Raw genomic sequence first — 18,419 nt, 5'->3', positions numbered from 1 at the left:
GAACGCAGGTGGAACGCAAACGGCGTACCTGCATACTTTTTGAATTGGCAAATTGTTTTTACCATGTTTTTTGCCGATGCCTCGTATGGAATAAAGGGATTTTTTATACTACACAATGAGGAGCCCCTTCTTCTTGTTATTGTCAGGCTAGGAGCATATAACAGGTAACAGTTCAGGTGTTCTGATTATGCAAAAAGTTCAAAGAACAAAAGCACATACCATGAGCAGGTCTGAGCAGAGCAGGTCAGCTGGGACTTGTAGTTCACCACTGTAGATGTAGGTAGATGTTTGCTGGACCTTGTAGTTCACCGCTGCAGATGAGGATAGATGGTGTCTGGTGTTTGTAGTTCACCGCTGCAGGTGAGGATAGATGTCTGGTGCTTGTAGTTCACCGCTGCAGATGAAGGTACTAGTAGAATCAGGCAAAACGTAGTCTAGGCAAGCTGGGTCATACACAGGAAGATCAGAGTGGAAACGGTACCGAATCAGAAGCAAGTAAACAGGGTCAAACGAGCCGGGTCATACACGAAATACACAGAGCAGATATCAACTGGATCAAACACAAGGTAAACTCTAACACGAGCAATGATTGAATGCTGATGCAAGTTATTTAAAGGTGAGCTGGCCAATCATTGTTGTTTCCCAGGTAAAGGCTGTGTCAGGTGAGTTGTGCTGGGTCCTAAAGGGATCCTAGTACTGACAGTACCCCCCCTTCCTCGAGGGGTTGCTCCTGCACCCCCAGGCTTACTTGGATAACGAAGATGAAACTTCTTCTTAAGTCGGTCAGCATGAAGATCACGAGCTGGGGCCCAAGATCGATCCTCTGGGCCGAAACCTTTCCAATGAACGAGATATTGTAAGGAATTGCGCACTCGTCTGGAATCAAGAATAAATGCCACTTCATATTCCTGACTGTCCAACACATCCATAGGTTCTGGTTCATTTACTTGGAGGCTGGAATGAACAGGTTTCAACAATGAAACATGAAAGACATTTGGAATGCGCACGGATGGGGGGAGTTTTAATCTATAGGATACAGGATTAACAATCTCTGAAATTTCATAGGGCCCGATGAATTTTGGGCCAAGTTTTTTAGATGGAACATGCAGGGACAGATTCCTAGATGATAGCCACACTTTGTCACCAACTTTATATCCTGGTGCCTTTGATCGCCTCTTGTCCGCCATTTTCTTAAAAGCCAGCACAGAGCGAGAAATAACACCATTAACATCGGACCAGATTTTGGAGAAATTTTCAATTGTGGTGTTGGCATCTGGCACATCAGAGGGTGGAAGATCAAAGGAGCACACACGAGGATGCAACCCGTAAACACAGAAGAAAGGAGAGGTCCCTGTAGATGTGCTGGCACAATTATTAAAGGCAAACTCTGCCCATGGCAGGACGTTGACCCACTCCACCTCATCATTGGCCATCAGACAACGTACCATCTTCTCTAGAGTCTGATTAGTCCTTTCTGTTTGGCCGTTTGTCTCAGGATGATATGCTGAAGAATATGATAACTTAATCCCCAGCTGAGAGCAAAGGGCCTTCCAAAACTGGGCTATAAACTGAGAGCCACGGTCTGAGACAATGTTAATTGGTGCCCCATGGAGCCTGAAAACATGTTTAATGAATAAAGATGCCAGTTCTTTAGCAGATGGAAGTTTCGGAAGCGGAACAAAGTGGGCCATTTTACTGAACCTGTCTACCACCACCCAGATCGTGGAACATCCCTGAGACGGAGGCAAGTTAGTGATAAAGTCCATAGATAAATGGGTCCAGGGACAGGTAGGTATTGGTAGAGGACGTAGGAGACCGGCCGGCTTAGAGGTACTGCTCTTGCTTCTGGCACAAACTTTACAAGCCTGGACGAAGGCTAACACATCCTGCCTAATCGATGGCCACCAGAGGTTGCGAGAGATAATCTCAAAAGTTTGTCTAAACCCCGGATGTGCTGCAGTTTTTGATGCATGTACCTGCTGCAATACCTGCAAACGAAGAGCCAGGGGCACAAAAAGCATACCGGAGGGAGTGGAGGGAGGGGCTTCAGCCTGTGCAGGTAACAAGACCTCAGAGATGTCAGTCTGGGTGAAAGCCAAAATCCTATCCTCAGAGATAATGGGTTGTGGAGGAAGCGGAGGAGGAGACTCTGATAAAAAGCTATGAGACAAGGCGTCAGCCTTAATGTTTTTAGGTCCTGGTAAATATGAAATTGTGAAGTCAAATCTGGAGAAGAACAATGACCACCTGGCTTGACGTGAGTTCAGTCTTTTAGCAGAACGGATGTATTCAAGGTTTTTGTGGTCAGTCAGAACTATGAATGGATAGCGAGCTCCCTCCAGCCAATGTCTCCATTCCTCCAAAGCGAGCTTTATGGCTAGAAGTTCTTTGTTGCCTATATCATAGTTACGCTCTGCTGGGGAATATTTACGAGATAAGAAGGCACAGGGGTGGATGGCAGCATTTACAGGATCCTTCTGTGACAAAAGCGCCCCCACCCCTACTTCAGATGCATCTACCTCCACAATAAAAGGTAGCTCAGGAACAGGGTGGTGTAGGATTGGTGCAGAGGTAAAGGCTTTCTTTAACTGAGTGAAGGCAGCCTGGGCTTCAGTAGTCCATTTAAAGGTAGTCGGAGTCTTCCTGGTGAGAGAGGTGATGGGATGTGCAATGGTGGCAAAGTTCTTAATGAATTTTCTATAGAAATTTGCAAAGCCCAGGAAGCCCTGAACTGCCTTCAGGTCTGAAGGTGGTGCCCAGTCTAAAATGTCTTGAATCTTGGCTGGATCCATGGTGAGGCCTGTGTCAGAAATTAGGTAGCCTAGGAAAGGTACTTGTTTAACATGGAATGAACATTTCTCAGGCTTTACAAAAAGGGAGTGAGTCTTTAATCGGGCCAATACTGAGCAGACATGTTTCTGATGTGTTTCAAGATTGGGAGAATATATCAAAATGTTGTCTAAATATACAAGCATAAAGCGACCCAACATGTCACGGAAAATGTCATTCATAAAGTTCTGAAAGACAGCTGGTGCATTTCTGAGACTGAAAGGCATGACAAGACATTCGTAATGACCATCCTTGGTGTTAAAGGCTGTCTTCCACTCGTCGCCTGCACGTATGCGCACCAGATTATAGGCTCCCCTTAAGTCCAGTTTGGAGAAGATTTTAGCTCCCTGGATTTGAGAGAACAATTCTGTGATGAGAGGAAGAGGATACCGATTGGGAACAGTTATTTTATTTAGACCTCTGTAATCAACACAAAGTCTCAGTCCCCCATCCTTCTTTGGGACAAAGAAGCATCCTGCTCCTGCGGGAGAAGTGGAGGGATGGATGAAACCCTTAGCTAGGTTTTCCTGGATGTATTCTTGCAAGGCAAGATTCTCTGGCTCAGACAGTGGAAAGACTCTCCCTCGAGGAGGTGTAGTGTCAGGCAAGAGGTCAATGGGACAATCATAACTGCGATGAGGTGGTAAAGTGTCAGCAATCCCTTTAGAAAACACATCCCAAAAGTCCTTATAACAAAGTGGAATCTGTTCCATTCCCACTTGACAGGTAGCAAGTCGAACAGGGTGCTGGATGCAGTTCTTTTTACACTGATTGGACCAAGCCAGAATATTTCCTGTTCGCCAGTCAATTACAGGATTGTGCTTCTGAAGCCAAGGAAGGCCTAGGATCAAAGGAGTGGATAGAGAGTCAATGACAAGACATGAAATCTTCTCCCAATGCAAAGCCCCCAATTGTAACTGGAAAGGGTTAGTGGCTTGGAGCACTAGATCTTGTGAGAAAGGCCGATTATCCACGGAAATCAGGCGGACTGGGCAATCTAGAGCATGAGTTTCCAGGGACAAAGAGGTAATCAGAGTCTTATCAATAAAATTCTCAGCGGCTCCAGAATCTACCAAGGCCAGCAGTTCATGAGCCCCTGTCCCAAAGTGAATGACAGTAGGTAAAAGAATACGATTGTCCCCCTGGGGATCTGAGAGCAGACCTAAGGTAACCTCCCCGCAATTACCTAGGTCCTGGAGTTTCCCGGACGTGTAGGGCACGAACGGAGCATATGACCCTTGAGGCCACAATACAAGCAGAGTCCCATGTTACGCCGGCGCGTGTGTTCCTGAGCAGATAACCGGGTGGAGCCTAACTGCATAGGTTCTTCCTCTGATTTGGCACTGGAGGTGGAATAGTCAGACGGCAAGGGAGGTATATAGTTTGCCACAGCTGTAGTTTGTTCTCGTCTCCTCTCTCGCTGGCGGTGGTCAATTCTAATGGCTAGACTCATAGCCTCCTCCAGTGAGGCTGGGTAGGAGAAGTTGACCAGAGCATCCTTAATTGCATCTGAAAGGCCCATTCTAAACTGGAGTGCTGCATCATTCCAGCCAGATTCCGGGGCCCACCTGCGAAACTCTGAGCTATACATTTCGGCTGTGGTAGTTCCTTGCTTTAAGTTACGCAGGGTTGATTCTGCAGTAGCAGCACGATCTGGATCATCATATAGCAACCCTAGGGCTTCAAAGAAGGCATCTACTGTTAGCAAGGCTGGATGGTTTGGTTCCAGATTAAAGGCCCAAGCCTGGGGGTCACCCTGTAGTAGAGAGATAATGATTTGAACCCTCTGAGTTTCAGGGCCAGACGAGGATGGCCTTAACTTGAAATATAATTTGCAGCTGTTTTTAAAGTTGCAAAACACTTTACGGTCACCAGAAAACCGGTCAGGCAAAGGAATTTTTGGTTCAGTTTTTGTAGCAGTGGTAATAGACGGAGATTGCACCTTGGTGAGATCTGTGGCCATTTCCTGAACTTGATGGGATAAGCGGCAAAGTTCCTGTGCAAACAACTGAGCCTGCTCAGGATCCATGATAGGTTTCCTTTATTATGTATGGCTCGTGTTAATGTCAGGCTAGGAGCATATAACAGGTAACAGTTCAGGTGTTCTGATTATGCAAAAAGTTCAAAGAACAAGAGCACATACCATGAGCAGGTCTGAGCAGAGCAGGTCAGCTGGGACTTGTAGTTCACCACTGTAGATGTAGGTAGATGTTTGCTGGACCTTGTAGTTCACCGCTGCAGATGAGGATAGATGGTGTCTGGTGTTTGTAGTTCACCGCTGCAGGTGAGGATAGATGTCTGGTGCTTGTAGTTCACCGCTGCAGATGAAGGTACTAGTAGAATCAGGCAAAACGTAGTCTAGGCAAGCTGGGTCATACACAGGAAGATCAGAGTCCAAACGGTACCGAATCAGAAGCAAGCAAACGGGGTCAAACGAGCCGGGTCATACACAAAATACACAGAGCAGATATCAACTGGATCAAACACAGGGTAAACTCTAACACGAGCAATGATTGAATGCTGATGCAAGTTATTTAAAGGTGAGCTGGCCAATCATTGTTGTTTCCCAGGTAAAGGCTGTGTCAGGTGAGTTGTGCTGGGTCCTAAAGGGATCCTAGTACTGACAGTTATCTCTTAATACATGATCAATCGTTGGAGTTTATCGGGCCGTAGACCAGTCTCTCTTCAGAAGGCATATTTCTTTTGGTATCTGCGCTTGATCTGACTACCTGTAACGGGTGTCAAATTCTTATGGTGAGTAGTTTGTTTGCCTGGTGGTGATGGAAGACGTTATCTCACCCAGTTCGTAAGGATTCTCATCACTCGCGTCGGTAGAAGATTTTGGTGGTGGTCCTCGGACATTTACTTCAAATTTAATTTAATTTATTTGGAAATTGTTTATATGGATATTCACCATTAGTGCTTTGGCACCTATGTTTCCTGAATTTACCTATGTTTTCAGCACTATTATTGTTTATGTCTGTATATATGGTTATTTAGAGCGCGGTATGAAATTTATTTGATTTCTTTAACGCATTATTAGGCCTTTAGTCTCACTACCAGCTGCTCCATAGGGAAAAAAGTATTTTTACAATTGAATTAATTCACGTTAATTGGTTTCAGAGTGCGCAGCGTATAGGTGGTTCCTTTTTTTTTCTTGATGTTGTGGATGGCCTTACATGTTGTGGTTAGTATTTTGAATTTTATACGATGGGGTAGGGGAAGCCAGTTAAGGGATTGGCAGAGAGGAGAAGCAGTCATGGATCAGTTAGTAAGGTGTATTGTCTAGGAGCAGCATTCATAGTAGACTGAAGGGGGGATAGCCTGTGTGGAGGCGGGCCAGTGAGGAGAGAGTTGCAGTAGTCAAGGCAAAAAATAACCAAAGAGTAAATAAATTGTTTTGTGGTGTCATTACTCAGGAAGGGCAAATTCTGAAAATGTTGCGGAGGTTAAGGTGGCAAGATGTAGCCAGTAATTGGATGTGGGGTCAGAGTCTCGGATTACACCCAGCACCTTGACGTTTGTGGAGGGACCAATGGTTGTGTCGTTGATCTTAATGGTAAAGTCAAGGGGAGGAGGAAGTAACATCAGGTGCACGCTGTTTTTGCATTTCAGGGGTTTTTTCTTTAAAATGTATTTTCGTTAAAATTATGAAGCGCAGTGCTGTGAAAAGAAAGGCAGCTCCAAGAACAGATGGACATACACTCTAAAGTTTAAAAAGTCCCTATCAACATAAACAGAATACCCACAAAAGGAAATAAAAACCCTAAAATATCACTCCTGTGAACAAAATTCCACTATTTTAAGCCTCGTGGAAAAAAAAGCAGCTTTCTTATGGACAAGTCAACACAAGACCACAATACTGCAAATGACAGAAGTAAGGAACAGCACTCCCTAAGTGGTTTGCCAGCTCTCCCCATCTTCTTACTACTACACCTTAAATTTGATGACATCAAGACCGTTTTGCGCCCCCTGTTTAATAGTGAGGAGGTTAAATGATTTATTTACCCAACTACTTATTTCATAATTTCCCCAATTACTAAAAAAAAAAAAAAAAAAAGGAGCAGTTTAAATTTTATATATAAAACCATGTGGACTACCTGGACAGGTCTTTTATATATTTTATATATTTTTTATCCATCCCACCTCCACACCTTATTATTAGTAAACCCAAAAAAAGAGGGGAATATATATATATATATATATATATATGTATATATATATATATATATATATATACACACAGTGGGGACGGAAAGTATTCAGACCCCCTTAAATTTTTCACTCTTTGTTATATTGCAGCCATTTGCTAAAACCATTTAAGTTCATTTTAAGTTTCCTCATTAATGTACACACAGCACCCCATATTGACAGAAAAACACAGAATTGTTGACATTTTTGCAGCTTTATTAAAAAAGAAAAACTGAAATATCACATGGTCCTAAGTATTCAGACCCTTTGCTGTGACACTCATATATTTAACTCAGGCGCTGTCCATTTCTTCTGATCATCCTTGAGATGGTTCTACACCTTCATTTGAGTCCAGCTGTGTTTGATTATACTGATTGGACTTGATTAGGAAAGCCACACACCTGTCTATATAAGACCTTACAGCTCACAGTGCATGTCAGAGCAAATGAGAATCATGAGGTCAAAGGAACTGCCTGAAGAGCTCAGAGACAGAATTGGGGCAAGGCACAGATCTGGCCAAGGTTACATTTAAGCTTCCTAAGAGCACAGTAGCCTTCATAATCCTTAAATGGAAGACGTTTGGGATGACCAGAACCCTTCCTAGAACTGGCCGTCCAGCCAAACTGAGCTATCGGGGGAGAAGAGCCTTGGTGAGAGAGGTAAAGAAGAACCCAAAGATCACTGTGGCTGAGCTCCAGAGATGCAGTCGGGAGATATGAGAAAGTTGTAGAAAGTCAACCATCACTTCAAAATGATTTTAGCAAATGGCTGCAATATAACAAAGAGTGAAAAATGTAAGGGGTTCTGAATACTTTCCGTCCCCACTGTATAATATATATATATATATATATATATATATATATATATATATATATATATATATATATATATGCACATATACATACACATGCACATATACATACACATACACCAACACACACTGCCCGCAATTATTGACTTTTCTAAATATGCTAGCTAGGGATAAAGGATGTATAAACTAGAAAGCATTATGGGTGCTTGAAAAATTCACAGCAAATTCCTCTTTGGGCATTTCCGAATGTTAATTTAAAGTTGGTATTTGCAAAAGTGGCTTTCGTCATTAGTACTGTGTGTATGGCTGCAAGGGGTTCTATACTCTGGGCAACTCATTGTCATTACAAATAAACACAGGTAGAAGAAAATGTGGGGCACATTGTAGTAACTGTTTGATACTGCTGAGAAACTGAACAAACAGCAATATTTTACAACAGTAATACTGTTTTTTTCCCACAGACAAACTTGCCATCACTATCTACAGAAGAGCAGTCTAGTAAGTACACAATATGTTGACTATCATCTTACTGAAACATGTGTTACAGTGATTTGTAATTCAAGAAAGGACTTTGCTCGCTTTGGAAACTGCATCTTGGCATTGCATGCTATTATTGATCTTATGATCTACCAAAACCCCTAGATCCTTCTCCACTATGGATTCCCCCAGTTTTACACCCTCTAGTATGTATGATACATGTATATTCTTAGCCCCCAAGTGCATATCTTTACATTTATCAACATTAAACCTCATTTGCCACTTAGTTGCCCAATTAGACAGTGCATTGAGGTAACTCATATATGTGTTACGTCAGTGTCAAGAGATTAAAGTACATTTGCCAAAATAAATGGTACCATAATGCTTTACAATAGTTATCAACGTGTATTTAAAGTCAACTCATCAGGTAAATGAATGTGTCCAAATTAACAATTATGCTAAATAGCATTTAACAAGCTTTTCAATTACTTCTGTGTGGGCCTGAAAGCCCCTGGATCTTAGATGCACTCTTGGGAGGGAATTCAATAATACCTAATGGCACTTTTCTGGTGGCAGTTCCATTAGGCAGGCATTTGCGCCAGTCTTGGTAACATTACCGAAATGGGTGACAAATTCAGATAGTTCTTACTAGTGCCATTTTAAGCTGCTATTGCCGTATGGTCCTTAACGAGAAAAGTAGAAACTTTTTCCATAACGTTCCTGTGTTACTTTGTGTAAGTTTGAACGATCTCTGAATAGCTGCTATTCTGTGAATCTTCTTGCAGTGTTGTAAATAAAGTTATTGAACTCTGTAGTTTCATACCTTCTGTCAGCAAACACAAAGCACATTTGTACAGAAACTTAAAATTAAAAATGTGGTTTTGCTCAAAATAATGATCTTGTATAGCCAGAAGGCTGTCAACATTTTTTTTAGATTAGAAACTGAATACAAACATTTGATAGTATGCCAAACCACATTTTATGAACAAGAGTCAGTATGTGTTTCTAGATATGTTATTTATTTATTTTTTTTTTATATTTATTAGACATTCTACAAGATGGGGATGGTTTTGCAGCTGCCAGCATACCTGAAGATTCTTCAGAAAACATACCACTAGAGCAGAGTACTATTATTCCCCTAGACAGCAATTTTCAGTATGCAGTCATAAAAGACAGAATTTCAAATGAAATTTGCACATCTTTTTCATCCTTAAAAATTCATTGTGAAAACAAGATGTTAAAGTTAACTGGGCATGGTGATTTAATACAGGCACGTCTTCAAATCAAAAATATGATTGCCACAGTCAGAGAACGCAAAGTTGATGTCCCCCCAGCCATAGCAGGTTTTCTTCTCTGTTCGGATAGTGCAGAAATATCCAAAAAGATATTTGAAGGGCTTGCATTTCTAGATATTTTAAGGGGTTTATGTATATATGCATCTTCTGATACTCTACTTGACCAAGCTGAAATTACATTACAACAAAGTCTTAAAGTGGATAATATTCACATTGCATCAGAAGAAAGGCAGGCCATCTCACAGGAAGCCTGGGAACATTTATTGGACAACTTAAATAGTTCTGGAGATATTCAGGCTGGTCTCCAAGAGGATAGTGATAGCAAAGGTCTCACCTTATCTTTAGTGGGTTTGACTAAGACAGTAGAGGAAGGAATCAAGACATGTAAGCACTATTTATGGCAGAAAGCCTTTATCAAAGAGGAGGTTGATCTAGAACACCGTATAGTTGTAGAAAATATAGAGAATTTGCTAACAAGCTTTGAAGGTGGCAAATTGTCAGTTACCATTCAGGTTTCAGAGCCTCCAGGACAGACTGTGACTTTGATTGGTCCACAAGATGAAGTGATCAAATGTAAAGCTATTCTTCAAGAATTTATTCAGAAGATACATGTAAATAATCTATGTATTACCAAACATGGAGCAGCAATTTTTTTTAAAAAACAGGGAAAGCAAATACTAGATACATTTCAGGACACTTTCCGATGTCGCATCTTTGTTTGTGACTCTGAAAATGGGGATCGCAGAGGAGAGGGTGCTGGCAATGATCAGAATGCACTTGGATGTACAGAAGCTGTAAACCAAAGTGAAGAAGTAAAGGTGACAAGAGATGCATCTCGTGATGAGGGTACACCCCAAGCAGAAAAATATGGTACAGCCAAGACACAGACGAAAACAAAAGAAAAGAAACCTTCAGCGGTCCAGCTTGTACTGAGTCGTGGGAATCTCGAGAATAAAAAGGTAAATCAAATATAATGTTTTCATTTATAAGCCAGGGCACAGACTGTAGGTATGTACCCTACTATACTTACAGTGAAGAAAATAATTATTTGATCCCCTGCAGATTTTGTAAGTTTGCTTACTTATAAAGAAATGAAGGGTCTATAATTTTTATCACAGGTGTATTTTAAATGATAGAGACAGAATATCAACCAAAAATCCAGAAAAAAAACACATAATACAAAGATTATCAATTGAGTTGCAGTTCAGTAAGTAAAATAAGTATTTGATCCCCAAGCAAAGCATGACTTAGTACTTGGTGGAAAAACTCTTGTTGGCAAGCACAGAGGTAAGACATTTCTTGTAGTTGGTGACCAGGTTTGCACACATCTCAGGAGGGATTTTGGTCCACTCTTCTTTACAGATTTTCTCTAAATCCTTAAGGTTTTCTTGGCTGTCGCTTGGGAACTCGAAGTTTCAGCTCTCTCTATAAATTTTCTATAGGATTAAGGTCTAGAGACTGGCTGGGCCACTCCATGACCTTAATGTGCTTCTTCTTGAGCCACGCCTTTGTTGCCTTGGCAGTATGTTTTGGGTCATTGTCATGCTGGAAGACCCATTCATGACCCATCTTCAGTGTTCTGGCTGAGGGAAGAAGGTTCTCTTCCAAAATATTTCAATACATGGCCCCATCCATTGGCCCCTCAATGTGGCAGAGTCGGCCTATACCTTTAACAGAGAAATAGCTTCAAAGCATGTTTCCACCTCCATGCTCGACTGTAGGGATGGTGTTCTTAGGGTCATAGTCAGCATTTTTCTTCCTCCAAATACGGCGAGTCCCCCTTTTTTAGGCACATGTACAGTCATGCCAATGAACATCTAGTTTGGAGGGAAAAAAATGCTGTCTATCACCCTAAGAACATCATGACTACAGTCAAGCACGAAGGTGGAAACATTATGCTTTGGGGTTGTTTCTCTGCAAAATGAACAGGCTGAATTTGGCGCATTGAGGGGCCAATGGATGGGGCCATGTATTGAAAAATCTTGGATGAGAGCCTTTTTCCTTTAGCCAGAACACTAAAGATGGGTTGTGGATGGGTCTTCCAGCATGACAATGACCCAAAACATACCACCAAGGCAACAAAGGAGTGGCTCAAGAAGAAGCATGTTAAGGTCATGGAGTGCCCTAGTCAGTCTCCAGACCTTAATCCTATAGCCAAGAAGCCCTAAGGATTTAAAGAAGATCTGTAAAAAAAAGAGTAGACCAAAATCCCTCCTGAGATGTGTGCAAACCTGGTAACCAACTACAAGAAATGTCTTACCTCTGTGTTTGCCAACAAGGGTTCCTCCACCACGTACTAAGTCATGTTTTGCTTGGGGATTAAATACTTATTTTACTCACTGAACTGCAACTCAATTTATAACATTTGTATCATGTGTTTTTTTCTGGATTTTTGGTTGATATTCTGTCTCTATCATATCATATACACCTATGATAAAAACAAATGACCCTTCAATTCTTTGTAAGTGGGCAGACTTACAAAATCTGTAGGGGATCAAATAAATATTTTCCCCACTGTATATGCACTGACACAGTTTTACTGTGTTGGATGAACCTGTAAAGTGTGTGTAAAGCAAAAACATTTTCTTTTGGAGAGAATGTGGAGTGGTTAGAGACTTTGCCAGATTGGTATTGCTTTTTGTGTTCCCGCCGGTAGATTCCACTCACTAGTGGTCATGGTGACCATGGTCTTTAATTCAGAATCTGATAGGAAATCCAAAAAGTTTGACAAAACTATTTACAAATGACATTATTTTTTTTTTGTAAAAATGTTTTATGTAATGCTACAAAAATGAACTAAACAAAAAATGCTTTATCTACTAATGAAAAGTAAAAAAAAAATATAAAAACTAGCTAAGATGAGAATGAGAGGGAATTATTTACTTAGAGCTTCATAATTTACCATTTTCATTCATAAGGGAGACACTATTAGTGCTCCTACAACACAGATGGGCACATAATCTGTTAAGCTGACATCAATTATATGTATGGAGGCAAGCAGGTGTTCTGGCTATTTTTTCACCCAGGGTTAGTAAGTGGTTAAAATATAACAGCACCTTCATTATGCTCAGCATAATCCAAAAGAAGGGGATGCTCTATGATTAAGCGCATCAGGCGAAACATGTCAAAGAATGCAAGGATAAGTACCTGTCCAGCTTAACTAAGGAAAAAAACTTTCTGCATGCAGTTTCCCCCTCCCCCTCCATACTTACCTGAGCCCAAACTCTATCCGGCTATGTGCATTGCATTTTCATTGAACAGCTATTGGCCCCCGCTGCTGTCAATCAGAGAAAGTAGGGCGAGAGGGGGCCGAGCCACGCTGTGTGTGTCAATAGACATACAGAGCTTGCTTGAGAGCGAACATGAATGATTAGGGGGTAAGGGACCAGGAGTGTTGATGGGGGACTCGAGAAGAGGAGGACCGGAGCTGCTCTGTGCAAAACCATTGCACAGAGCGAGTAAGAAAAACCATGTATGTTATTTTAAAAAATTAAAAATTGTGTTTTTTTACTTACTTTCATTTATAATTACTTTACATTCCATTCAGGGTGACAATGCCAGAAATATTTATAGATCCTTTGTATTTGATTTTCAGGCTGATGTGCTGGTTGCTCCTTTAGTATCTAATAATCCGGTTCTTGAAGCTTTGAATGTTACTAAAAATCTGCAACAGAAGGGAGGTGATCGGTTCAAAAATCTATTTACGAATGTTCTTAATAATCGTACAACTCTTGAACCTGGAAGCATTTTTCAACTACCAATTCCTGGAAACAACTACCCTCTAAACTGTAAAATTGTAATCTTCATTGTTTGCCTCCCATGGGATGGGCCAAGTGGATCATCATCAATTGCAGTAAGCTCTACAAATATGATCATTGTAATATTATCTGCCTGCTGTCTGTGTGTGCGTGTGTCTCTGGTATGTGTCAGCTCAACCACATCTTCCACCGTTAACTGAAATTGGGATCTGCCTGCTGTCTGTGTGTGCGTGTGTCTCTGGTATGTGTCAGCTCAACCACATCTTCCACCGTTAACTGAAATTGGGATCTGCCTGCTGTCTGTGTGTGCGTGTGTCTCTGGTATGTGGCCTTCTCTATCTGTTGCCCTGTGCGCACAACCATGACATTATTTGTTGCTCTGGACTGTCTTACCTGAGTTTTATGTGTTGATCTTATCTTGGCCTCTTGCTATTCTAACTTTTGAAGCAAAAAGTCCACTTTGATTGTTAGGCATTCTTATAGTCACTCATGATTAATTAACGAACTTCAACCCCACCCTTATAACAGTATATATTTGAGCATCCTTAAGGGGTGAGCACATTGCTCGGGGAGCACATTGCAGGGGCTTCTTTCTCTAAGTGATTCTTTCTAGAAGTGATATGCACTTCAATCTTTGCACTTCAGCGATTGCACGAAGCAAATACAGCAATCTGCACTGGAAAGCAGCTAACAGACTGCAGGTGACCCTGTCTCTCTAATAGGCTCGCCTTCCGCTCTGTAACATGCACTCTCTACCACTGCTTCTGACACTCCTGTCCTCTCTCCTCAAACTCTCTTACCTTCACCCCCCCTCTCCACCCGCCTGTTTATACATATCACCCTGCCTTCTGTCTTCTCCCTACTACTGCTCCTACCAACTCTCGCTCATTCTACATCCATACACTGATAAAACCTCCAGGACTCTGAGACATGCCCCTTCACATAAATCACAGTCCCACATTACCTCCCTCACCCTCCTGCTTCTCCTAATCTCTGGTGATGTATCCCCAAACCCTGGGCCACCATCATCTGTCTTTGCCCAACGCTCCCATCCCCCTACACCCTCTGGCAGGAGCCATAACCCACAGAACTTGGTCTCTATTCCTCTTTCCAAAACCAGCCCCCCCTTTTCCTGTGCCCTGTGGAATGCACGTTCTGTCTGCAACAAACTCACCGCCCTTCACGACCTCTTTATCACAAATTCCTTTAACCTACTTGCCATTACTGAAACCTGGCTTCATGAATCGGATACTATTTCTCCTGCTTCCCTCTCCCATGGGGGCCTTCTCTGGACTCACTCCCCCAGACCAAGTGGACGTAAGGGAGGTGGAGTGGGAATCCTTCTAGCCCCATGCAGCACCTATCAGGTTCTTCACCCACCTCCCTCTCTGACACTCTCCTCTTTTGAGGCACATTGCATTCGTCTTTTCTCTCCCATTTCTCTAAGAATTGCTGTCATCTACCGGCCCCCTGGACCAGTATCAGCCTTTCTTGTTGACTTCTCTGCCTGGCTACCCTACTTTCTCTCTTCTGAAATCCCCACAATTATTCTTGGGGATTTCAACATCCCTGTCAACACTAACACTACTATTACTTCTAAACTTCTCAGTCTAACCTCATCGCTTGACCTGAAGCAATGGATACAGGCTCCTACCCACTCCAACGGCAACACCTTGCCTTCTCCTATCTGTGCACTCCGTGCAACCTTTCCAACAATCCACTCCCACTCTCTGATCACCACCTTATTAGTTTTGCTCTCTCCTTGTCTTCCACCTCTTCTCCCTCCAACCGCCTAACAATTACACGTAGAAACCTTCGCCACCTCAACCCTTCTCTTCTCTACTCTGCTACTGATCACCTCTATGACAAAATCTCACCTCTGTCCTGCCCCAACCTAGCTACTTTCATCTACAACAGCTCACTGTCTTCCTCCCTAGACAAGCTTGCCCCTCTCACTACACGCAGAATTAGGCCCCGACTGCTACAACCCTGGCAAACAGATGACACCAGAAGTCTCAGAAAACGTAGCCGCGCTCTTGAGCGCCTGTGGCATAAGACTAAGACCCAGGAAGACTTCACACAATATAAATCTGCCCTCCTAAAATACTACTCCTGCCTTCACACTGCCAAACAGACCTACTTTATCACACTCATTAACACCTTCTCATCCAGTCCACGTCAACTCTTCTTTACCTTCAACACTCTACTCTGTCCTCCACTGCCTCCACCCACCAACTCACTCACTGCCCAGGAGATTGCCAATCACTTCAAAACTAAGATTGATACAATTCATGAGGAGATCACCAATGCGCAAAAACCTCCCCATGTCCACAGACACAATCATTACTTCCCTCATTCAACCCTGCTACTATTACTGAGGTTGCTAAACTTTTATCTAGTACTCATCTAACCACTTGCCCCCTGGATCCTGTTCCCTCGCAAATGCTACGCTCACCCTCTGACTCGATTCTACGCTCTCTAACTCACATTTTCAACCTCTCCCTCTCGTGTCATCTTTGCAAACTCTCTAAAACATGCGCTAGTCACCCCCATACTAAAAAAGCCCTCACTGGATCCCACCAATCTCAACAACTTACGTCCCATCTCCTTACTCTCCTTCTCCTCCAAATTTCTTGAAAGACTGGTCTACAACCGACTAAGCGACCATCTGACCATGAATAAACTTCTTGATCCCCTTCAATCCGGTTTTCGCCCTCAACACTCCACGGAAACTGCTCTCCTTAAACTCTCAAATGACCTACTAATGGCTAAAGCCAATGGACACTATTCTGTACTACTTCTCCTGGATCTCTCTGCTGCCTTTGACACAGTGGACCACCCCCTCCTCCTCAAAAAACTCCACTCCTTTGGTCTCCATGACTGTACTCTTCGCTGGTTTTCATCCTACCTATCCCACCGCTCCTTCAGTGTCACTTACAACTCTACTTCCTCCTCTCCTCTTCCTTTTTCCGTTGGGGTCCCCCAAGGTTCTGTTCTTGGACCTCTCCTTTTTTCAATCTACACCACCTCCTTGGGTCAGTTGATTGCCTCCCACGGCTTTAAATATCATCTCTACACTGATGACACCCAAATCTATCTCTCCACCCCCCAGCTCTCTCCATCTGTCTCCTCGCACATTACCAACTTACTAGCAGACATATCAGCCTGGATGTCACATCACTTTCTCAAACTCAACCTATCCAAAACCGAGCTCATGATATTTCCTCCCTCAGGTGCCACTTCCCCTGATTTCCCTGTCAAGATCAACGGCTCAACTATCAACCCATCTCCCCACGCCAAGGTCCTAGGTGTAATCCTGGACTCTGAACTAACCTTTCGACCCCACATTCTATCACTATCCAAAGCTTGCCGCCTCAGTCTTCGCAACATCTCCAAGATACGCCCCTTCCTAACCAATGACACCACAAAGCTTCTAATCCACTCCCTGGTCATCTCCCGCCTCGACTACTGCAACTCCCTCCTCATTGGTTTACCTCTAAATAAGCTATCCCCACTTAAGTCCATCATGAACGCTGCTGCCAGGCTCATCCACCACACAAACCGCTCAGCGTCTGCCACACCCCTCTGCCAATCCCTCCATTGGCTGCCACTCAGTCACCGAATTAAATTCAAGATACTAACTATAACTTACAAAGCCATCCACAACCTGGCCCCCAGCTACATTTCTAACCTAATCACAAAATACCAACCTAATCGTTCTCTTCGCTCCTCCCAAGACCTCCTGCTCTCAAACTCCCTTGTCACCTCATCCCATGCTCGCCTTCAGGACTTCTCCAGAGCCTCCCCCATCCTCTGGAATGCTCTACCCCAATCCGTCCGATTTTCTCCTACTTTATCCACTTTCAGACGATCCCTGAAAACTCATCTCTTCAGAGAAGCCTATCTGGCCCCCACCTAACAACTGTACATTTATCTTCTCAATCAGCACATCACCCATAGTTATTACCTCTTGTATCTCTTGACCTTCCCTCCTAGATTGTAAGCTCTAAGGAGCAGGGCCCTCTGATTCCTACTGTATCAAATTGTATTGTATTTGTACTGTCTACCCTCAAGTTGTAAAGCGCTACGTAAACTGTTGGCGCTATATAAATACTGTATAATAATAATAATAATAATAATTATATCTTGAACTCCTGGTTCCAGTAGCTGTTAAAGTGGTAGTAAACGCTCTATTTTTATTTCTGCCTACAGGTAAGCCTATAATAAAGCTTACCTAAAGATTAAATGAATATCTCCTAAATGTGCACCGTTTAGGAGATATTCTAGTGAGCAGTAGCCAGTGACATCACCGGAGCATGCGCTCTGAAGGAACGGCATACCCGTGCCATTCATCCAGAGCTCTGTGTCACAGGAGTGACGTCATCCTGGCATTCAAGAGACTGCAGCCTAAGAACCCAGAAGAAGGGCCAGATGAAGATGGACGCCCCTGTAGCGGTGACAGCACGCTGCTGGAGGGCTTCTTTTCCAGGTAAGTCTTTCATAATGTGTTAGTATGCAACAGATACTAGCACATTATGACACTATCTTGCGGGGAGAGGTTTTCTACGTTTACTACCGCTTTAATATGATGTCACATACCAGCGTAACAGCCACCATTATTATTTCAGACATCTAGTAAAATATCAGCAACCCAACATTTATTATTTAATGGAAAACAGGATAAAAATACCAGAGAGCTACCTACCTGTACTATATCTATGGAGGAGCACATTGATATCCTAGCCTGCTCTCATGATTTGGACTACAAACACCCCACCTTCTCCCTATCTTTAACCGCTTCAGCCCCGGACCATTTGGCTGGCCAAAGACCAGAGCACTTTTTGCGATTCGGCACTGCGTCGCTTTAACTGACAATTGCGTGGCCGTGCGACGTGGCTCCCAAACAAAATTGATGTCCTTTTTTTCGCCACAAATTGAGCTTTCTTTTGGTGGTATTTGATCACCTCTGTGGTTTTTATTTTTTGCGCTATAAACAAAAAAAAAGCAACAATTTTGAAACAAAAACATTTTTTTTAAAACTTTTTGCTATAATGAATA

General features: G+C 42.7%; 1 protein-coding gene across 2 annotated transcripts in view; it reads left to right on the top strand.

Annotated features, from left to right (window-relative positions):
- Positions 1–18,419, top strand: part of LOC141105922 (protein mono-ADP-ribosyltransferase PARP14-like) — a 166,832-nt gene that overhangs the window by 33,898 nt on the left and 114,515 nt on the right. For both annotated transcript variants that reach the window (XM_073596138.1, XM_073596146.1), the window contains 3 exons: positions 8,293–8,329; positions 9,355–10,562; positions 13,199–13,456. In XM_073596138.1, coding sequence (XP_073452239.1) covers positions 8,293–8,329; positions 9,355–10,562; positions 13,199–13,456 — 1,503 coding nt within the window. The remainder of the gene's footprint in view (positions 1–8,292; positions 8,330–9,354; positions 10,563–13,198; positions 13,457–18,419) is intronic.

The sequence above is a fragment of the Aquarana catesbeiana genome, linkage group LG01 (assembly GCF_042186555.1).
Source record: "Aquarana catesbeiana isolate 2022-GZ linkage group LG01, ASM4218655v1, whole genome shotgun sequence".
NCBI lineage: Eukaryota > Metazoa > Chordata > Amphibia > Anura > Ranidae > Aquarana > Aquarana catesbeiana.
This window is presented reverse-complemented; position numbering and strand designations above follow the sequence as displayed.